We start from the raw sequence: 22,707 nt of genomic DNA on the forward strand, positions 1-22,707 counted from the left end.
TTCAGTTTATCAATTGTGTATACCAAATACCATACCAAAATATTTTGGTACGGTTCGGTATTTCTTATTTTGGTTCGGTACGATTTCAGTTTAACAATCAATGAATAATCAATGCTAAGTGCTAACAGTGCACATGCACAATTGAAATTTTCACATGGCAATTCACAATGTGCACAACTGCACAATGTAACAGTGCACAACTGCACAATGTGTGCATGGCTGAAACAAGAATAACATATTATATTCTGGCAATTCTGGCTGAAACCTGAAACCCCTGTGAATCTGTGATAACCAATTCACAATCTGGCAATCTGCAGTTGCACGCCAGTATACTGTATGTCATATTATACAATATTACAATCTTCATTTTGCACACTAGTATTAGTATACAAGTGAAAAGCAAAAGCTGGCCAACTGCACAATGCACTTTACACAACTATATTAAACAATTTAAACACAGTTGACACTTGACAGTTCAATACTGCAATTAACTGGCCAACTGCACATTACACAACTTAACACTTAACACAGTACACAATTGAATCTGTACACAACTACACAACACATTACACAACTTAAGTACTTAACACTTAAACACGGTGCAATAAAAACACAGTCCAACAAAAATAGTCTAACACTTAAACACGGTGCAACTGGCCAACTGCAAGTCTGCAACAGTCTTAACAGTCTTAACACTTAAACAGTTAAACATAGTGCAACAAAAACAGAGAGGGCATCCCTCAACAAACAGTCTTAATTCTTAAACATGAATTCCAGGAAGACGCGCAAGACAACGCTTAATATGCTTCCTTAAACCAATTGTTCCATTCCTCTTTGGATTAACATTATATACTTGACCACAATGTTTGAACTCTACTTTGCGAACTTCTCCGTTATCTTCTTTCACCACAAAGTATTCCCAAATATCGGAGCGTTGAGCAGTAGCACGGGGCATGATTGCACTTGAACCTAAAAAAAATATAAATCATAAGTTAGAATATTATAGTTTGATGATAATAAAACAAAACTACAAAATATTAAGTATATCATTATCACCAAACAAATAGAGTATTAAACTTACCACTCAAGATGCAAGTTGCAACTATACATCAAACAATGCTAGTAGTGCTTCCATTATTTTCCATATCTAAAGATAATACGACCAAATATGTCATACAAATGAAAAAGCATGATATATTATTTTGAATTAAAGTACACACAAAATATTAAAGCTTACCAAGCTCGAGTTCCTCAAGATACTTCAAGTCTTCTTCAACACTAGTAGGATTCTTCTCTTCTCTAAGCCAATCTTGAACACAAATAAGAGCTTGCACACATTTAGGAGTCAATGAACTCCTAAATGAATCAAGAATACGGCCACCAGTGCTAAACGCGCATTCTGACGCCACACTAGAAATTGGAATTGCCAACACATCACGAGCCAACTCCGAAAGAATAGGAAATCTAGGAGCATGTGTTTTCCACCAACTCAAGATATCAAATTCTTCACTAAAAGGCTCTTGTTCTTCACTAATGTATTTATCCAACTCCGATTTAGCACCCCCACTTCCATTGTCTTCCTTTTGTTTCTTCAAGCTAAGCTTAGTCCTTAGTTTTGATGCACTTATAACACTCCCACTAGGGGTATTAGATGTGTTGTTAGATGAAGTAGAACTAGATGGAGATTGAGGACAAGATTCGGTTGAATACTTTTTTAGATACTCTCCAAACAAAGAATTCATATAAGCATACACCTCAGCATTTATTTTCTTCCCTTTTTCCTCCCCAAAAAGTTCTTCAAGTGCTCCCTCAACATATTCAAATTTGTTACGTGGATCCAAGACGGAAGCAATAAAAATCATTTTATTCATCTTTTCAGGCTCACCCCAATACTTCTTGAACTTTTCTTGCATTTGCTGAGCCATTTTTCTCAAATGCTCATCCACACTAGCTAAACACATTTTCAAATGACAATAAAGTTCAGATACATCCTCAAAATGAGAATTACAAGTGACATAACGTGAACCTGAAACTTTTTTAGTTAGCTCGTGAAATCTTGCAAGAAACTCTATCACATTCCTCACATTCACCAAATCATCAGATTCAAGAGGACCTGCATTACCACCATCTTCACAAAGATGAGAACATTGATATGCAGAAAATCCATCATCAAAAAGATGCAACTTGTCAAAGGCTTTTTCAAAGTGTTGTGTTGTATCCAACATCAAATAGGTGGAATTCCACTTGGTAGGAACATCCGAACACAGCGTTTTGGTACATTCTACCTTTACATGTGCACAACACTGTTTAAACTTTAAGGTCCTTGCAGGCGAAGATCTCACATACCTCACAATATGTCTAACACGTGTCACAGAAGCATCAAGTTCTTTCAAACCATCTTTCACAATTAGATTTAGTATATGAGCCATGCATCTCACATGAAGATGTTTACCACTCATCATATTAGTTTTTCACATATCTAACTATCTAGACAATTCTTTGACAGTGACATCATTTGAAGAAGCATTGTCCACAGTAATAGTGAAAACCTTGTCCAATTTCCATTCAAGCAAACAATCCCTAATAGCTTTAGCCATCTCTTCACCCTTATGACTAGTGATAGGGCAAAAATTAAGTATTCTTTTATGCAACTTCCAATCCCTATCAATGAAGTGAGCTGTCAAACACATATAATTTATTCTTTGTAATGAAGTCCAAGTGTCTGTTGTTAGGCAAATTTTTGGTTGTGCTTCTCTAAAAGAACTTCTTAGATTTTGCCTCAATTCATCGTAAACTTCATAACAATTCCTTGTTATTGTTTTACGAGAAGGAAGACGAAATAATGGTTGAGTTTTTCTCATAAACTTCATAAAGCCTTCATTTTCTACAAAGCTAAATGGTAGTTCATCAGTAACTATCATCTCAATTAAGGCCCTCCTAACTACTTTTTGATCAAATTTCCAAATTGATCCTTCATCATTTTGGCAAGATTGAAAATTTATCTTTGTTTGACTATTATCTTCTGCAATTTTAAGTGGGTATTCTTTGCATCTAAGCAAATGATTCTTCAATCCTGTTGTTCCATTCTTAGATGAATTAGCAGCATAAGCTTGTTTACAATATCGACACCGTGCTTTCCCAACCCCATTAACCTCAAATTTATCAAAATGGTTCCAAACGTCAGACCTAGGTTGCATTGCTTTCCTTTTCTTGGAATCTTGAGTATCAATGGTGTTGGTGTTACTATCTACCGTAATAGGTAAACTTTCACTAGAACCAACATCACTTACTTTACTTGTATCTTCCATCTATACAAAATTAAACAAATATAAACATAAATTAAAAATCAACAAATTAACTACCTTGCTATCAGTAATGCTGAGAGAATGTAAATATGAGAGTGCACTTTTAGATTTTAGTTATTTCAAACTAGCTATAAGTATCTTAAACTACCATGTTTCTACTATAACGAATTAACAATATTTTTCCAATAGATGCAGCAGCAGCCTAATGTAACTGCAGGCTAAGCAAAACCTAAAAAGGCTAAAGAAGCCATTAACAATATCCTTTTCTAGCCATCTATAAATAAATAAAAAATCATGGCCATTATTACTCAAGTGACAAGTCCACGCTCCACAATTATTTAAATCTTTCCAAACCAGCAACCATAAGAATGTCACAACAAAGAAGACTAACAGTGAATTCACTCAACTGTCATCATCCTAAAGTGTCGATCACAAGAAAAATGCATGGAAAGTTCTAAAAATCAGACCTAAACAAAGTAATCATATGGTAAGCCTAACACATAGTCGTGTACTCATAACTGTTATTATACAAGCAAATGAATTAAACAGCATGAACGTGATACAGATGATATTTTCCTACTAAAGGGAAAAGCTCGGAACAACAGTTCATTCAATCAACAGTACAACCAAAAGAAAGCGAAACATACCTTTGAAATTGAAATTGAATCGAGCTCGGAACACTGGAACAGGACAGCAGCGTCTTCGACACTTCGTTTGCCCGGAATTTGTGAGGAGTGAGGAATCGAATCGAGCTGGAAATCGCCGCCTATAACCCTAAATTAGTTTGATGCAGAAAATCAGAAATTAAAAAATTTATCGTCTGAACTCTGAACTCAAAAAGTTCAAAACTTAAAAATATAAAAACTCAGAAAAAACCTCAGAGAGTAGTCGAGTACTAGGATGAGAATGAGATGAGATGAGACTTACAAAACTTACAAAAGTAGTGAAGTTAATCGGTGAAGATGAGATGAGACTCGAGCTCGACTGTCGACTGGTCGTAACTCGTAAGTCGTAACTCGTAGACTGATATCCTAAGCAGTCGATTCTCGTCTACACTCGCAGACTGATATCCTAGACTCGCAGTCGATTCTCGTCTTCTTCTTCTCGATGATATCCTTCCTAAGCAGTAAGCCCTAATGGCTAATGCCCTACTTTGATGAGAATGCCTAATTTGATTCTCGACTTGGGTCTTGGGTATTAACTGACTTGGGTAATTGATTGGGATTGGGCTTGGGAGTTGGGGGAGCTGGGCCTGGGTGGGACGCCGGGACGGTATGGGACTATGGGGCATGGGCTATTAAATAGGTAATTGGGCTTAGAACTTAGATATAGTCATATATATTATATAGGTTCACCAAATTTTCGGTATTTCGGTTTACCGAAATTGTAAAATTATAATACCGAAAACCGAACTGAAATACCGAAATACCAAAAATCCAGTACCGAATTAGACCGAAATACCGAAAAAAACGAAACCGAAATACCAAATTAATTTGGTTCGGTTCGGAATTCGGTTTTTCGGATTTTATGCCCACCCCTACATTTTGTTAATACTTTATGCAGTCCATTCATATTGATCCCTATAACAAAGCTAACTTTGCTTGTTTCAGCCCACTGCCAAATCTTGGTAAATCTTATGTTTTGTGTCAAGATAATGGTTTAACTAAATGTTTGATACACTTGCTACTATAAGTTCAGTGGCTTTATTTAAGTGTAAGGGTTAGCTAGTCTGTTAAACAGAACTTTTGGTACAATATTCCTGCAGATTCTCCTAGCAACAACATCCACTGATGGTAAATGTCGAGTATTTTCAACATTCATTAAAAGTGTCGATGCAAAGTATGTTTATCAAAATTTTGTTCTCTCCATTCAGTAAGATTTCTTCAATATACACGGTTTCTATAATTACTCACTCAATGGATCAGGGACTCTGCAATGGGGAATTCTGCAGATACCAAATTTGGAGAGGTCTGAATTATATCTTATTACTCTGCTTATCCAATTCTATATTTATGTTCAAAAAATATGTTGCCCATATCTTACCCTTAACAAGTTTGTTTTAAATACCCTCCGTCAGATAGAAGAGAACTTCATAAATATACTAACTTATTCATTGGGAAAGTAAATTATGATCTTAAAGCCTGGAGCGCATAACTTTTGTGTTTGACTGAATAAGAGTTCTTTCACTTGCCAACTGAAGTTAATTTGTATTGAAAACAAAATGAAGTTGACCTTCACTTACTTTCCCCAGCAGAAGAATAAGACACACTGACACTTATATGGGCATGGAATGGATCCAATTTCTGGCTACAAAAAGAAAGCAGCTAGCTTCCACAATCTGAACTCTCTTTTTATAACTATTTATGATTTTAAACTATCAAAACTTAACTTATTACTCTCAAGGATGTTGCATGTGATTGGATGGCACTTGGCATGGCCCAGAATATACAGAATGCGCACATGAAGTACCAAACTAAGACAGTAGATCTCACGAAAATTATTAAATTTTCAATGAGTTAATACCTGGAATGAGTTGGCCTTCTTTGTTGGTACCAGTAGATGGATGACAAATTGGTTGCAGTGCGGTTTGCTGAGCAGATGGAGCTTCTCCCAATGAATTATCACCCAATGCCGCTAGAATAATGTTAGCATCAATATCAATTCCTAAACGCTGAAGTCGTGCAAGGACATCTGCAACAGCTTCTTGACGGATAGTTGCCTTGTGTTCCTCAATTTTTTCCTCCATTCTTTGTATCTTCTCCTCCAATTTTTGTATAGAATTTGAAGTATTCGAAGAGGGTTCAAAACATCTTACTTTCCCTCTCAAAGAAGTTCTTGTAACCCCCCGTCCATACAATCTCAGACGTCCCGGATGTTCAGGTCCCATGACAGATGCAAATGCCTCAACAGACTCATTGCCATTTTTGTTTTGTTGTGCTTCAATTTCCTCCATTTCAGCCTACAAAACAATATCAAAAAAATATAATTCAAGTAAATAAAAAGTAACCAAATAGAAACAAATAATTGATCTCAATATAACATTAATTAATCGCACAATTTTACTAGTTGTATCTTCATCCGCGGACTTGTATGATCGCCCAACTTTTCTTTTCCTTGTAGCAACAAAGACTTCCTTTGCTGATAAAGGATCCGAAGTTTTCTTGTCTTTTTCCTAGTTACATGAAAGTGAGTTAGCATTCCTAGCGATCTGCCATGAATTAAACAAAAGCTAAAATTGAAATTTTTTTGCCGCGATTTGCTAGTTACACGCCAACTTAGAGCGAACTAAAGCAAAACTTCTTTTTCCAGCAGTGTGAGAATTCTTCAACTTTTTCCGTTTCTCAATGTTAGCTTTAGATATTCTTTGTAAACAGAAAGAAACATCAAACAATGAAATATATAATGCTTCCTGTTAAAATATCAAACAGAAAGGTACCGGAGTCATATATAATGCTTCCTGTTAAACCCACTCCTACACTCTCTCCTCTCTCCTCTCTCTGGCGACAAGAATGGTGAACTAGGGTTGCAGCCATGGCTGCTCCTCTCTCTCCCCAGCCTTTGGCTGTGGGAGAGCCCCCTCCAACCATTGAAGAGAGCATCCAAAACAATAACAATCAAAATACATATGTTGCACGCCTGTACCAAGCAAAAACAGCCGCTACTTTGAACCAAAAATACTTGAAACCTATTGAAGTTATACATGGAGTTCCAACAATTCAGTTTTCAATGGAGGAACGGATGGAATTCGCAAAGGAGGAGGGATTGCATCAAGCTATTATGGTGAAGCTGTCTTCGAATCATGCAACAAATGTATTAGTAGGACATGAGAAATCTGGAATTGAAGCAGCTATTGTACGTTCAAAGTTGGAGGCTATTGTTGCATTGAATGCAACTGGTGATCGACCTACTGTTGGGGATCCTAACTCTACTTGTTGATTTAGTTGAAAAACCAGTAGGTGAGGTGCATAAAAAAGATCATAGGACTGGGCAACAAGCAGTACAGTCAACAGGAGCACCACATCTCAGTGGCAGTGCTGTTTCTGCTGGGAATGCTAACAGATCTATAGCCAAACTGAATGCACATAATTTGGGCAGCAACGAGGATAAAAATATGAAGGGGGATTGAACTACAGTATCTGGTAACCTCATGACAGTAGGAGCTAAAATACTGGAGAATTTGAATCCTCTCAATGCACTCACTAATAACTTCATCCCCGAAGCACCTAAAGCTGATTTACCATTGAGGAACGAGTATGTTGGAGTTGGTTTGAATACTTCCAATCATGAAATACCATCTAATGACCTTGCTGGTCGATCAGGGAACTCAATACACTTATCACACCATCAACAAACACTGCCGATGATGTCTTCAGCAACAAAAAAGCCTAAGGAAAGGATTGGTTATAAAGAAGGAGAATATGATTATGATTTAGACAAGAAATACGAAGAAGATGAAGACGAGTATGTATCCAAAAGCTGGGCAGATCAGGTTGAGGAGAAGAAAGGAAACGAAGCTGATTCACTGGACAATTACGAGGTTTGTGATGAGCAAAATACCAGTCCTACCAATGCACAAAAGATCAATACACCAATTTCAAAGGCAGCAACAAGGAAGAAAAAAAAGAAGGTGCAGAAGGTGCGTGATGAAACATTGAAGATGCACGATGAGCAGGCCCATAATTCTGCTAATGTTTTGTACAACAATAAACATGAAAAGCACCAATCTCATTAATGCTTCCTGTTAAAATAATGTTCTTTTATTCTTAATAGAACTGCTCCAAAAGCCTCAACCCCAGCAACTGAAAACATTTACAGCAGAAGCCTACGACCAGGTACCAGGGAAAAGAGCTGCTCCATCAGATATTTTGAGAATGTGTATATGTAATTTAAAGGAAGGAATGAATAGGATGTACTCCTATAATTTACCATCTAGCAATTGAAAACATTTACAGCAGCATCTTCCAAAGTATATTTTTTTGCAGCTTCAGGAATATCATATTTATCCTACAATTGGTGTCAAATCTGTTAGTGCAGAAAATATGAAAGATTTTCAATCAAAAATTAAAACTTAAGAAGTTCAGACCTTGGTATATTCCCATATATCCTCTTTTGTGTCCATCTTCCTCCAATCCAAAATATCAAGAGGACATAGAGTCGCATTCCTTGCCAATGTGCTGAGGAAGCTTCCAAACTCTGTCACAACTGCGTCACGAGGACCGACGGGTTGATTTAAGTTGTTAAGTAAAATCAATTTACGCTCATGTCGTCCATGTACACTTTTCATCTTTCGTTTTCCTCTTTTTCTTGTTTGATTAGAAGGGCCTTCAACTATTCGAACCAAACAAAACCACCAAATCACTATTGTTGGTAAATTTTTTATGACTGAAATAGGATGTAAATATTTTTAGATAAAGTCTATAGGTTCTTACCTTGTTCTTCACATTGTTCATCTTCAACAGGAGTTGTAGAATCCAACTAAACTTGTTCCTCTACTTGTTCCTCTATTACTTTTGTTGTAGGAGTGGTTGATCTTGTTTGTACATGGGCTGGTACTTCTGAATATTGTGGCACTAGCAGATTCTCTTCGATGATATTCAGACGCTCTTTGTTTGATTGTCTAGCAGCAACAACATATTTTGCAGAAGTGGTTGATCTAGTTTGTGCATGGGCTACTGCTCCTGGCAGATTCTCTACAATAATATTCGGCCGCTCTTTGTTTGATTGTCTAGCGGGAACAACATATTTTTGGCTAAACGAAGTCCTTATTTGGTTTGCCAAAGATGTCATTGTTCCAGGTTTTGTGTATGTTGCGCTTGTCTTTCTTTTGGGCTTTGAAGGTCTTTCTTGACTCATATCTATCAAATCTGATGAAGAATACAAATACAAATAGCTTTATTAGGTATTATATAAATGACAACAGTAGAATTCCAAATAAAGTGCAGCTTCATATGATAAGTTAAGGATATGCGTATGATAGTTTCAGAGTAAACTATGGCAATGCGCAGCTTAGGACAGTTTCAGAGTAAACTTGAGCCTCACATGGTAAGTTGGAAAAGATGCATATATGATGGTTTCCAAGTAATGGTTTCAGATTGCAATACAAGGAAAAACCAAAGGAAAAAAGGAAAACAAAGGTCATATGCAAGAACAAAATTTAAAATAAAAGCAGTAGTGATGACAAAGAAAAATCAGTGAAAGAAGATAAAATAACAATAGCAACAGGCAGAATATATGCAGCAACAACAAAGTGAAAGAAGAACAAAAGAATCACCAGAACTATTATCTTGCCTTAAGTCTCATTTCTTGTCTTAAGTCTTATCTGTTCAAGATCACTTCTGCTTGCTTAAGCACTAGAAGAACAAAAGAAGCACCAGAATTTTTGCAATTTGGCACAACACTATAGAGTTATACTACTGCATACAATAGGTTGGAGTGAAGATCATTTCAAGCTCACATGTAATTTCATTAATTTCAGTCTGCAATCTATCAAGATCCTCTCGCCTTACAACCTTAGCACATATGGCTCTAAAGAAGTTTCCCAATCTAATCAATGCCAAAGAAATATTCTTGGGTAATGATTTTCTAACAGCAACTTGGAGCAAGTAATGCATTATAAAATGAGCATCATGACTCTTGTACCCCGATATTTTCATCTCTTTCTCATGCACACAACGTGATATATTCGAGGCACAGCCTTTTGGCAATTTGGCATTTTTAAAGACGGTGCAAAATGGCCTCTTATCTTCTGGATTCATGTAGAAACAAGCTTTAGCCAATGAAATTGTTCCACTTACAACATCTTGTATTGGTTGAAGCTCTTTTCGTATTCCCATTTCTTGCAAATCGTAACGAGAATTTACATGATCTTTTGACTTTTCATCTATCTCCAATAATGTCCCAAGAATACTATCACATATATTTTTCTCAATGTGCATCGAATCAAGATTGTGCCTCAATTTGTTAGTTTCCCAGTATGGTAGTTCAAAGAAGATGAATCTTTTCTTCCATGGACACTTGTTATCCCGAAACCTTTTCTTTTGGCCCTTTCCAAAGACATTCTTGAATTCACGCAACTATTCGAGGACTTCTATACCCGACAAAGGAGTAGGTGCAAGTCTATGATCCTCCTTACCATCAAATGATTTTTTATCTCTTCGAAACGGATGTTTAGGAGGCAAAAATGCCCCGATGACCCATGTAGCACATCTTATGACTATGCTTGAGATATTGAGAACATGTGCCATAATTATAAGTGGGGCATGTAAAGTTTCCCTTTGTACTCCATCCAGAAAGCATTGCTAGTGTAGGAAAATCACTAATTGTCCACATTAATGCTGGACGCATTTGAAACATCTGGTTGGATTCGGCGTCAAATGTTTCTACACCGAATTCCCATAGTTCCTTCAATTCAACAATTAGTGGTTGTAGATACACATCTATATCATTTCCCGGAGATGACGAACCTGGGATGATCATTGACAACATTATATACTCTGGCTTCATGCAAATCCAAGGCGATAGATTATAGTTCATTAACATAACAGGCCATGTGCTATGGGAAATGCTCATTGTTCGAAACGGGTTGAAACCATCACTTGAAAGACCCAATCTAACATTGCGAGGGTCGCTAGAAAATTCAGGGTGCAAGGAGTCGAATTCCTTCCGAGCATCACCATCAGTAGGATGTCTTATATTTCCATCATTCGGTCATTCAGTGGCATGCCATCTCATAGCTTCAGCTGTTTCGGGACACATGAATATCCTCTGAAGCCGAGGCTTTAATGGAAAGTACCTTAAAACTTTTGCAAGGGTTTTGGTCTTTTTATTAGTCAAGACATTAACAATATTCTTTCATCTAGAAGACCCACACACAGAACAAGTATCTACATTTACATTGTCATTCCAAAATAACATGCAATCATTAGGACATGCATGTATTTTTTTCATAATGAAGACCCAAATCTTTTATCATGCTTGTTGCCTTGTAGAAAGACTCGGGTAGCTGAGCAAATAGAAATGCCTCTTTTAACAACTCCAACAAGTCTGTGAATGCCACATTACTCATCCCATGAATGCATTTAAACAAGTACAACCGAATCGTAAAACCTAATTTGGAGAATTCTCACACCCTGGATATAATTCTTCTTTCCCTTCTACTAATTTAAAACATCTTTTTGCATCTTCTGATGGTCCATCCCTCACTCCTTCATGTCCCAAATCATCCTCGACACTTCGAAATGTATCATGAAGTAATCCATCAATATTGTCATACATGTCAGAACCTTCATCATTACTGCTTGGGCATCGAGTCTTTCTCGAGGAAAATCCTTCCCCGTAGAAAACCCATTTGATGTATCTATGAACAAAACCATTAACAATCAATTGGTCTTCCACCACATTCCTATGATGCCAAAAACAATTAGCGCACACTTTACAAGGGCATGATATTTGATTTCCTTGGGAAGCTCGTTCAAATGCTTTATCAAAAAATTTATTCACTCCTTGTATGTAGTCATCAGTTGACCTTCGAAGGCCCATCCACCTTTTATCTCCATTATGCATTAAATTAATTTTATCCTACATAACACCAAAACAACTAGTATAAAATTGGTTTATATACTCTTAATAAAAAATCAAATAATAAGAAAGATAGAAAAAAGTTACTTATTATCAAAATTATATGAATTTCACTGTTGCAAAATTTAACAGTCACCAATACCATCACATAAACAGTTACGTAAGGCAAATCTCATGGTTTCTAACACGAAATTAAAATCCACCAACTAAACCGCCAATTTTGCAAACCAAAATTTACAAAATGTATCATATAATACTAACAACAGAAAGCAAAATAGTAGTCTTATTAGCAATATTACCGGAGAAAAGAAAAGGAGCATTGAAATGATTTTCCACAATAATGAACAAGACATCGAACAACGATAGCAAATATTTTAACAAATAGTGGCTATTAGATTCAGATGTGAGATTTCCAATCACGTGTATTCATTTATGAAATACATAACAAGCTCCAAGCACAAGGCATATGAAAGAACGGAAGTAAGAACTTTTTCCAAAGCTACATTTTAGTAAAATGTAAGAACTCACAGTAAGAAGCTACATTGTAAAAAGTGTAAGAACTCACAGTAACTCTTTCCAATAGTAAAATGTAAAAACTCACATTAAACCTTGTAAACCTTGTAACACTTTCCAACAGTACTTACAGAAACAACAAATGATAATGTTATAATGCAAATCGCCAACCAGCCAAGAACAGTGATTAACAGTTTGCAGCAATAACGCATAGAAAGAAGAAAAATTGCAGCAGTAACGCTGAGAAAAAAGAAAAATTGCAGCATTAATGCAGATAAAGAAGAAAAACTGCAGCACTAACGCAGAGAAAGAAGAAAAATCACAGCAAACAGTGATTAACAGTTTGCAGCAATAACGTAGAGAAAGAAGAAAAATTGCAGCAATAATGCAGATAAAGCAGAAAAAACTGCAACAGTAACGTAGAGAAAGAAGAAAATTACAGCAGTAATGCAGATCGAAAGAAGAAAAAAATAGCAATGGACAAGAAGAAGAAGAAGAAGAAGAAGAAGAAGAAGAAGAAGAAAGAAGAAAGAAATATACATATCTGGAATTTTTCAGAGTTCCAATATTTAAGGAGTTACCTCTTTTTCTTGTTTGAACAGAAAGTCTTACAGTTATACAAGCCAAAGAAAATCACCATATTACTATTGTTGATACATTATTTATAACTGAAATAGTATGTAAACTTTTTTAGATAAAATATATAGTTGTTACCACCACTAAATGAAATAGATTTTTAGCATATCAAATCAACAGAAAACTAAAGAACAATAAAGAACACGAAGACAGACCTCCTTCGAGGTAGTGAACTGATTGATAGGTGGAGTCGGGATATTAGAGCGTGAATCACAGGAACAACTTCAAGAATTGTATTTCAAACTCTTCACATTCAGAATAGGTATTTCATGTTTTTTAACCAATAATTAGAAACCAAGGCATCAACGTATGTTTACAATTGGCATATACAACGATAAAGAGCCGAGCGATACAGAATAACAAAGAAGACATCGAGCATCGAACCTTGATAGCAAACATCGAGCATGGATTTCTAACACGAAATAAAAACCGACCAACAAAATCCCCAATTTTACAAACTAAAAATCTTAAACAAAATTCGAGCAAAACAACAATTTTTCATCAAAACAAATTACAAAAAGTATGTAGAATAATGGGTTTACAAAGAATATTACCAAAGAAGAAAGCAGATCGAAGAAGCTGCGAACAATTTCAATACTCAGCTAACAACCATACAAACATCGAACAGGGGAAAATACAAATAGCCAGTCGTCGGAGCAGTCAGTCGTCATTAGCCGGAGCAGCCAGTCGTCGGATTTTTCAAGGTTGAAAATTGAGAGAGATTTGGGGGTTTCAGATTTAGAGAAAATAGCGTCTGTTTTGAGGGTTTGTGGTTTTTCTATATTTTTTTAATTAAAATATAACTTAAACTAAGTTATTAAAATATTGGCGGGAGTAAATATGTAGGAGGGAAATTAAGGGGGAAAATAAATCGTTCCATTATACTTTTATTTCATAAAACCGTTCCCACAAATTACTTTATCGTGTTGCCTTTATAAACCGTCTCCATAACTAAACTTATGGTGACGGTTGTTATACTATTGGAACGGTTTTTCTCTAAAAGTGTCCCAAAAGCGTTTTGACTCTATTGGTACGATTAAAACCGTTCCAAAATGTTATTTATTGTAACAGTTGCATAACCGTTAATAAATAACTGTTCCAATATGACCATTTTCTAGTAGTGCCTCCTCGTTGGTCAAATCCTTGTCCAACTGAACGGTGCTAAAGTCTAACACGTGGGATGGATCCTGTGATACTTCCGAAGCATGGATACATGAAAGACTGGATGCACAGTTGATAAATCCGGCGGCAATGCAAGTCTGTAAGCCACATCTCCCACTCGATCAAGGATCTCAAAAGGCCCGATGAACCTCGGGTTTAGCTTGCCCTTCTTTCCAAATCTCATCACGCCCTTCATGGGCGACACCTAAAGCAACACTCGCTCCCCGACCATGAATGTCACGTCACGAACCTTACGGTCGGCATAACTCTTCTGCCTGGACTGAGCTGTACGAAACCTATCTTGAATGATCTTAACCTTTTCCATGGCATCCTGAACTAAATCAGTACCCAACAACTGAGCCTTTCCCGGCTCAAACCACCCAACCGGCGACCGACACCGCCTACCATATAATGCCTCATAAGGAGCCACCTGGATGCTCGACTGATAACTATTGTTGTAGGCAAACTATGCTAATGGCAAGAATTGATCCCAAGAACCTCCAAAGTTCATAACACATGCTCGGGGCATATCCTCCAAAATCTGAATAGTACGCTCGGACTGTCCATCTGTTTGAGAATGAAATGTTGTGCTCAACTCGACCCACGTTGTTACACCACGTAAGTTTAACAACCTTGATACTGATATATATATATATATATATATATATATATATATATATATATATATATATATATATATATATATATATATGTATGTATGTATATTACTTTACTACTATATATAAATGTGAAGTGGGTGTACGAACAAGGCAGTACAAAGCTGTACAAAATGCTGTATAGATTGTACTAAAATATTGGCCTAACTCACTAGTGAATAAACATGTGTAATACATGTGTAGCTCTCTACACAATAACAAATATTGGCATTATGATAAAAAAAATATAACTTAGTATTGCCTCGAATTTCAGTCCTCTTTTTGAAAGTTCATCTGTTTCTGCATCCGCCCTTCTCTTCCAAAAGATTTTCCTTTTCTCTTTTGTTTCTTTATCTGTGTCTCTCTGTATATGCTTGATTTGTGTGTTTTCCCTTTTCCTATTATGTGTTAATGCTTGATTTGATATTTGTGTGCATATTTGATTATGTATCTATGTATTTGTTTTTGTAAAATTAAGCTTTCGTTTTGGGTGTTCTCAAAATCCGGCAATGCAGAGAAGGGGGTAGGATTGAATGGTTCAAATAGACATTCCGATATTAATTTCCTCCTAGGGTAAGCATAATTTTTTTCATGTTCATAGAACCTCCAGCTTATATTCTTTAACTGTGCTTCATTTTTTCATTATTTTAATTCTAAAAGTTAAATTGTTTAATTTTAATTCTAAAAGTGAAATTGTTTAATTTTACTTTCGCTTTATAGGTTGATGAGCTATTCTTTTTTAATGTTGGATGATCTTGTGCTCCTTTTTGTGAAACAAGAAAAAATTCCAGGTGTTTGCTAAACTTTCTAAAGTGATAACAAAATAGGTACATAAATCATGATATATAGGAATATCCAGGTTTAATGCAATCGGTTATGTATAATGGGACTTTGATGGGTATATGTTAGTTTTTTCTATTCTATTGTATATTCATATCAGTATTTGTCGCTAATTTATAAATGCATGCTTGGAAATTAATCCTACATTAATGATTTTGGACATTTGGTTGATACAAATATGATTTGCTTGGGTAACCAATTAACTTAATTTCTTTTTCGTACCTCCTTAGTTATGAAGTATGTTCCCATTTCTTGGTACCGCAATCAAAAGGTAAAGCACTTGAGAGAAGAACCTACACATTATCAAGAAATTAATGTTCTTCTGTTCTATTAAAAATAAGTAAATAATGTGCTTAGGTTCCATTAAAAAAAAAATACTCCCTCCGTTACAATTTATGTGAACTTGTTTGACTGGGCACGAAGTTTAAGAAAAAATGAAGACTTTTGGAATTTGTGGTCCTAAACAAGTTAAAAAGGGACCCATAGTATTTGTGTGATTATAAAAGCTTTTCATTAAAGGTAGAATTATAAGTTTAAGCTAAATTGTTTTCAAATTTAAAAAGGAGTCATTCTTTTTGGAACGGACAACAAAGGAAATAGGTTCACATAAATTAAAGTAGAGGGAGTACAAGTTTTATAAAATAGTTGTGAAAGCAACTAGCACATGGTGCTTGATCTTGTTTGTCAAATCTAAGTGTGGCGATGAATAATTGAGTTTGATGGGAAATTTCTAATTGAAAAGACTTAAATGCTTTTCATGTTTAATTATTAGTTTTTTGGCTCTTAAGAAGGTGAAGTTGGAATTGTGAAATTCTGACTTTTTTTTCTTTTTTCGTTTCTTTATTGTGGCTACTTTGGATATTCTGTCATCCATAGGAATAGTTGTCACTGTCAAGTACACCGTATTTGATGATATCCTTGAAATGATCGAGCAATTTTTTTTTATCTATGGGTGTTCTATAAGTTTTTATTTATCTATCAGGTGTTCTATAATATGTCATCTATTATTCAGGAATCCAAAATGTACATTATACTTCTACTTAAAAGAATAGGTACATAATATATTTGTTATATTTGCAGTTGTATATAAGAAACATGTTGAAATGTACCATGTCCGCTTGCATGTGTTTTCTATTGCACTACTGCTACTTCTGTCTAATTTTGTGTTAACAAGAAAAATTTGGTATGACTTTTAATTATTCAAAGTTATATCTCGATTTGCTTGCGTGTATATTTGAACTGCTGGGTGACTAAGATTAGGAAGCCTAGAAAGTGGAATAACAATAGTACAAAAAATCTTAGGATTACTATCATTAGACTCCCTTATGGATTGCGAGGTTGACCATAATCTTGAAGGAATATAATAAATGTTAACAGAAGGCTAACATACATTAATTATCAGATATCTGGCTTGGTTTTAAGATTGAGTCCTGTTGCGGGAGGCTTGTAATATATTGGGACTTGTATTATAGCAGCTCTATCGATATTAGTTGCAAAAGAAGCACCAGAATTTTTGCAATTTGGCACAACACTATAGAGTTATACTACTGCATACAATAGGTTGGAGTGAAGATCATTTCAAGCTCACATGTAATTTCATTAATTTCAGTATGCAATCTATCAATATCCTCTCGCCTTACAACCTTAGCACATATGGCTCTAAAGAAGTTTCCCAACCTAATCAATGCCAAAGAAATATTCTTGGGTAATGATTTTCTAACAACAACTTGGAGCAAGTAATGCATTATAAAATGAGCATCATGACTCTTGTACCCCGATATTTTCATCTCTTTCTCATGCACACAACGTGATATATTCGAGGCACAGCCTTTTGGCAATTTGCCATTTTAAAGACGGTGCAAAATGGCCTCTTCTCTTCTGGATTCATGTAGAAACAAGCTTTAGCCAATGAAATTGTTCCACTTACAACATCTTGTATTGGTGGAAGCTCTTTTCGTATTCCCATTTCTTGCAAATCGTAACGAGAATTTACATGATCTTTTGACTTTTCATCTATCTCCAATAATGTCCCAAGAATACTATCACATATATTTTTCTCAATGTGCATCGAATCAAGATTGTGCCTCAATTTGTTAGTTTCCCAGTATGGTAGTTCAAAGAAGATGAATCTTTTCTTCCATGGACACTTGTTATCCCGAGACCTTTTCCTTTGGCCATTTCCAAAGACATTCTTGAATTCACGCAACTCTTCGAGGACTTCTATACCCGACAAAGGAGTAGGTGCAAGTCTATGATCCTCCTTACCATCAAATGATTTTTTATCTCTTCGAAACGGATGTTTAGGAGGCAAAAATGCCCCGATGACCCATGTAGCACATCTTATGACTATGCTTGAGATATTGAGAACATGTGCCATAATTATAAGTGGGGCATGTAAATTTTCCCTTTGTACTCCATCCAGAAAGCATTGCTAGTGCAGGAAAATCACTAATTGTCCACATTAACGCTGGACGCATTTGAAACATCTGGTTGGATTCGGCGTCAAATGTTTCTACACCGAATTCCCATAGTTCCTTCAATTCAAGAATTAGTGGTTGTAGATACACATCTATATCATTTCCCGGAGATGACGAACCTGGGATGATCATTGACAACATTATATACTCTGGCTTCATGCAAATCCAAGGCGATAGATTATAGTTCATTAACTTAACAGGCCATGTGCTATGGGAAATGCTCATTGTTCGAAACGGGTTGAAACCATCACTTGAAAGACCCAATCTAACATTGCGATGGTCGCTAGAAAATTCAGGGTGCAAGGAGTCGAATTCCTTCCGAGCATCACCATCAGTAGGATGTCTTATATTTCCATCATTCGGTCATTCAGTGGCATGCCATCTCATAGCTTCAGCTGTTTCGGGACACATGAATATCCTCTGAAGCCGAGGCTTTAATGGAAAGTACCTTAAAACTTTTGCAAGGGTTTTGGTCTTTTTATTAATCAAGACATTAACAATATTCTTTCATCTAGAAGACCCACACACAGAACAAGTATCTACATTTACATTGTCATTCCAAAATAACATGCAATCATTAGGACATGCATGTATTTTTTTCATAATGAAGACCCAAATCTTTTATCATGCTTGTTGCCTTGTAGAAAGACTCGGGTAGCTGAGCAAATGGAAATGCCTCTTTTAACAACTCCAACAAGTCTGTGAATGGCACATTACTCATCCCATGAATGCATTTAAACAAGTACAACCGAATCGTAAAACCTAATTTGTAGAATTCTCACACCCTGGATATAATTCTTCTTTCCCTTCTTCTACTAATTTAAAACATCTTTTTGCATCTTCTGATAGTCCATCCCTCACTCCTTCATGTCCCAAATCATCCTCGACACTTCGAAATGTATCATGAAGTAATCCATCAATATCGTCATACATGTCAGAACCTTCATCATTACTGCTTCGACATCGAGTCTTTCTCGAGGAAAATCCTTCCCCGTAGAAAACCCATTTGATGTATCTATGAACAAAACCATTAACAATCAATTGGTCTTCCACCACATTCCTATGATGCCAAAAACAATTAGCGCACACTTTACAAGGGCATAATATTTGATTTCCTTGGGAAGCTCGTTCAAATGCTTTATCAAAAAATTTATTCACTCCTTGTATGTAGTCATCAGTTGACCTTCAAAGGCCCATCCACCTTTTATCTCCATTATCCATTAAATTAATTTTATCCTACATAACACCAAAACAACTAGTATAAAATTGGTTTATATACTCTTAATAAAAAATCAAATAATAAGAAAGATTGAAAAAGTCACTTATTATCAAAATTATATGAATTTCACTGTTGCAAAATTTAACAGTCACCAAAACCATCACATAAACAGTTACGTAAGGCAAATCTCATGGTTTCTAACACGAAATTTAAATTCCACCAACTAAACCGCCAATTTTGCAAACCAAAATTTACAAAATGTATCATATAATACTAACAACAGAAAGCAAAATAGTAGGCTTATTAGCAATATTACCGGAGAAAAGAAAAGGAGCATCGAAATGATTTTCCACAATAACGAACAAGACATCGAACAACGATAGCAAATATTTTAACAAATAGTGGCTATTAGATTCAGATGTGAGATTTCCAATCACGTGTATTCATTTATGAAATACATAACAAGCTCCAAGCACAAGGCATATGAAAGAACGGAAGTAAGAACTTTTTCCAAAGCTACATTTTAGTAAAATGTAAGAACTCACAGTAAGAAGCTACATTGTATAAAGTGTAAGAACTCACAGTAACTCTTTCCAATAGTAAAATGTAAAAACTCACATTAAACCTTGTAACACCTTGTAAACCTTGTAACACTTTCCAACAGTACTTACAGAAACAACAAATGATAATGTTATAATGCAAATCGGCAACCAGCCAAGAACAGTGATTAACAATTTGCAGCAATAACGCATAGAAAGAAGAAAAATTGCAGCAGTAACGCTGAGAAAAAAGAAAAATTGCAGCACTAATGCAGATAAAGAAGAAAAACTGCAGCACTAATGCAGAGAAAGTAGAAAAATCACAGCAAACAGTGATTAACATTTTGCAGCAATAACGTAGAGAAAGAAGAAAAATTGCAGCAATAATGCAGATAAAGAAGAAAAACTGCAGCAGTAACGTAGAGAAAGAAGAAAATTACAGCAGTAATGCAGATCGAAAGATGAAAAAAATAGCAATGGCCAAGAAGAAGAAGAAGAAAGAAGAAGAAAGAAATATACATATCTGGAATTTTTCAGAGTTCCAATATTTAAGGAGTTACCTCTTTTTCTTTTTTGAACAGAAAGTCTTACAGTTATACGAGCCAAAGAAAATCACCATATTACTATTGTTGATACATTATTTATAACTGAAATAGTATGTAAACTTTTTTAGATAAAATATATAGTTGTTACCACCACTAAATGAAATAGATTTTTAGCATATCAAATCAACAGAAAACTAAAGAACAATAAAGAACACGAAGACAGACCTCTTTCGATGTAGTGAACTGATTGATAGGTGGAGTCGGGATATTAGAGCGTGAATCACAGGAACAATTTCAAGAATTGTATTTCAAACTCTTCACATTCAGAATAGGTATTTCATGTTTTTTAACCAATAATTAGAAACCAAGGCATCAACGTATGTTTACAATTGGCTTATACAACGATAAAGAGCCTAGCGATACAAAATAACAAAGAAGACATCGAGCATCGAACATTGATAGCAAACATCGAGCATGGATTTCTAACACGAAATAAAAACCCACCAACAAAATCCCCAATTTTACAAACTAAAAATCTTAAACAAAATTCGAGCAAAACAACAATTTTTTAGCAAAACAAATTACAAAAAGTATGTAGAATAATGGGTTTACAAAGAATATTACCAAAGAAGAAAGCAGATCGAAGAAGCTGCGAACAATTTCAATACTCAGCTAACAACCATACAAATATCGAACAGGGGAAAATACCAATAGCCAGTCGTCGGAGCAGTCAGTCGTCATTAGCCGGAGCAGGTCGTCATTCGCCGGAGCAGCCAGTCGTCGGATTTTCAAGGTTGAAAATTGAGAGAGATTTGGGGGGTTTCAGATTTAGAGAAAATAGCGTCTGTTTTGAGGGTTTGTGGGTTTTCTATATTTTTTTAATTAAAATATAACTTAAACTAAGTTATTAAAATATTGGCGGGGAGTAAATATGTAGGAGGGAAATTAAGGGGGAAAAATAAACCGTTCCATTATACTTTTATTTCATAAACCGTTCCCACAAATTACTTTATCGTGTTGCCTTTATAAACCGTCTCCATAGCTAAACTTATGGTGACGGTTGTTATACTATTGGAACGGTTTTTCTCTAGAAGTGTCCCAAAAGCATTTTGACTCTATTGGTACGATTAAAACCGTTCCAAAATGTTATTTATTGTAACAGTTGTATAACCGTTACTAAATAACTGTTCCAATAGGACCATTTTCTAGTAGTGCCTCCTCGTTGGTCAAATCCTTGTCCAACTGAACGGTGCTAAAGTCTAACACGTGGGATGGATCCTGTGATACTTCCGAAGCATGGATACATGAAAGACTGGATGCACAGTTGATAAATCCGGCGGCAATGCAAGTCTGTAAGCCACATCTCCCACTCGATCAAGGATCTCAAAAGGCCCGATGAACCTCGGGTTTAGCTTGCCCTTCTTTCCAAATCTCATCACGCCCTTCATGGGCGACACCTAAAGCAACACTCGCTCCCCGACCATGAATGCCATGTCACGAACCTTACAGTCGACATAACTCTTCTGCCTTGACTGAGCTGTACGAAACCTATCTTGAATGATCTTAACCTTTTCCAAGGCATCCTGAACTAAATCTGTACCTAACAACTGAGCCTTTCCCGACTCAAACCACCCAACCGGCGACCGACACCGCCTACCATATAATGCCTCATAAGGAGCCATCTGGATGCTCGACTGATAACTATTGTTGTAGGCAAACTATGCTAATAGCAAGAATTGATCCCAAGAACCTCCAAATTTCATAACACATGCTCGGAGCATATCCTCCAAAATCTGAATAGTACGCTCGGACTGTCCGTCTGTTTGAGAATGAAATGTTGTGCTCAACTCGACCCACGTTGTTACACCACGTAAGTTTAACAACAATGATATTGATATATATATATATATATATATATATATATGTATATTACTTTACTACTATATATAAATGTGAAGTGGGTGTACGAACAAGGCAGTATAAAGCTGTACAAAATGTTGTATAGATTGTACTAAAATATTGGCCTAACTCACTGGTGAATAAACATGTGTAATACACGTGTAACTCTCTACAAAATAACAAATATTGGCATTATGATAAAAAAAATATAACTCAGTACTGCCTCGAATTTCAGTCCTCTTTTTGAAAGTTCCTCTGTTTCTGCATCCGCCCTTCTCTTCCAAAAGATTTTCCTTTTCTCTTTTGTTTCTTTATCTGTGTCTCTCTGTATATGCTTGAT

At 35.7% G+C, this 22,707-nt stretch overlaps 1 protein-coding gene and 1 long non-coding RNA gene across 17 annotated transcripts; both read right to left on the bottom strand.

Annotated features, from left to right (window-relative positions):
* Positions 1 to 482: 482 nt before the first annotated feature.
* Positions 483 to 13,841, bottom strand: LOC107771969 (zinc finger BED domain-containing protein RICESLEEPER 2-like). 16 transcript variants are annotated; one of them, XM_075236908.1, is made up of 11 exons: positions 13,586 to 13,818; positions 9,760 to 11,882; positions 8,735 to 9,169; positions 8,389 to 8,633; positions 8,232 to 8,309; positions 6,361 to 6,477; positions 5,829 to 6,264; positions 3,953 to 4,079; positions 1,238 to 3,308; positions 1,082 to 1,147; positions 483 to 969 (listed from the first exon to the last, which is right to left on the bottom strand). In XM_075236908.1, the coding sequence occupies exons 5-8, from the start codon at positions 8,232 to 8,234 to the stop codon at positions 4,072 to 4,074; spliced, it is 564 nt and encodes a 187-aa protein (XP_075093009.1). In that variant the 5' UTR covers positions 8,235 to 8,309; positions 8,389 to 8,633; positions 8,735 to 9,169; positions 9,760 to 11,882; positions 13,586 to 13,818; the 3' UTR covers positions 483 to 969; positions 1,082 to 1,147; positions 1,238 to 3,308; positions 3,953 to 4,071. The 16 variants fall into 16 exon arrangements, with proteins under 16 accessions (XP_075093009.1, XP_075093011.1, XP_075093010.1 ...); XM_075236910.1 differs by lacking the exon at positions 9,760 to 11,882 and having other exon boundaries at positions 1,238 to 2,113; positions 13,586 to 13,837; XM_075236909.1 differs by lacking the exon at positions 9,760 to 11,882 and having other exon boundaries at positions 13,586 to 13,837.
* A 3,422-nt stretch (positions 13,842 to 17,263) lies between these two features.
* LOC107774189 (uncharacterized) lies at positions 17,264 to 21,369 on the bottom strand. Its single transcript, XR_012702071.1, has 2 exons — positions 21,093 to 21,369; positions 17,264 to 19,401 (listed from the first exon to the last, which is right to left on the bottom strand). It is a non-coding gene; the product is annotated as an uncharacterized LOC107774189 (long non-coding RNA).
* Between the last annotated feature and the right edge of the window lie 1,338 nt (positions 21,370 to 22,707).

The sequence above is a fragment of the Nicotiana tabacum genome, chromosome 18, assembly GCF_000715075.1.
Source record: "Nicotiana tabacum cultivar K326 chromosome 18, ASM71507v2, whole genome shotgun sequence".
NCBI lineage: Eukaryota > Viridiplantae > Streptophyta > Magnoliopsida > Solanales > Solanaceae > Nicotiana > Nicotiana tabacum.

Bases quoted from the DNA above. Each gene is read 5' to 3' on its own strand.
- LOC107771969 (XM_075236897.1), bottom strand. From the start codon at position 2,462: ATGATGAGTGGTAAACATCTTCATGTGAGATGCATGGCTCATATACTA. The intron at 1,148-1,237 runs GTAAGCTTTAAT...TATTATCTTTAG, and splicing joins TCTTGAGGAACTCGAGCTTG to ATATGGAAAATAATGGAAGC.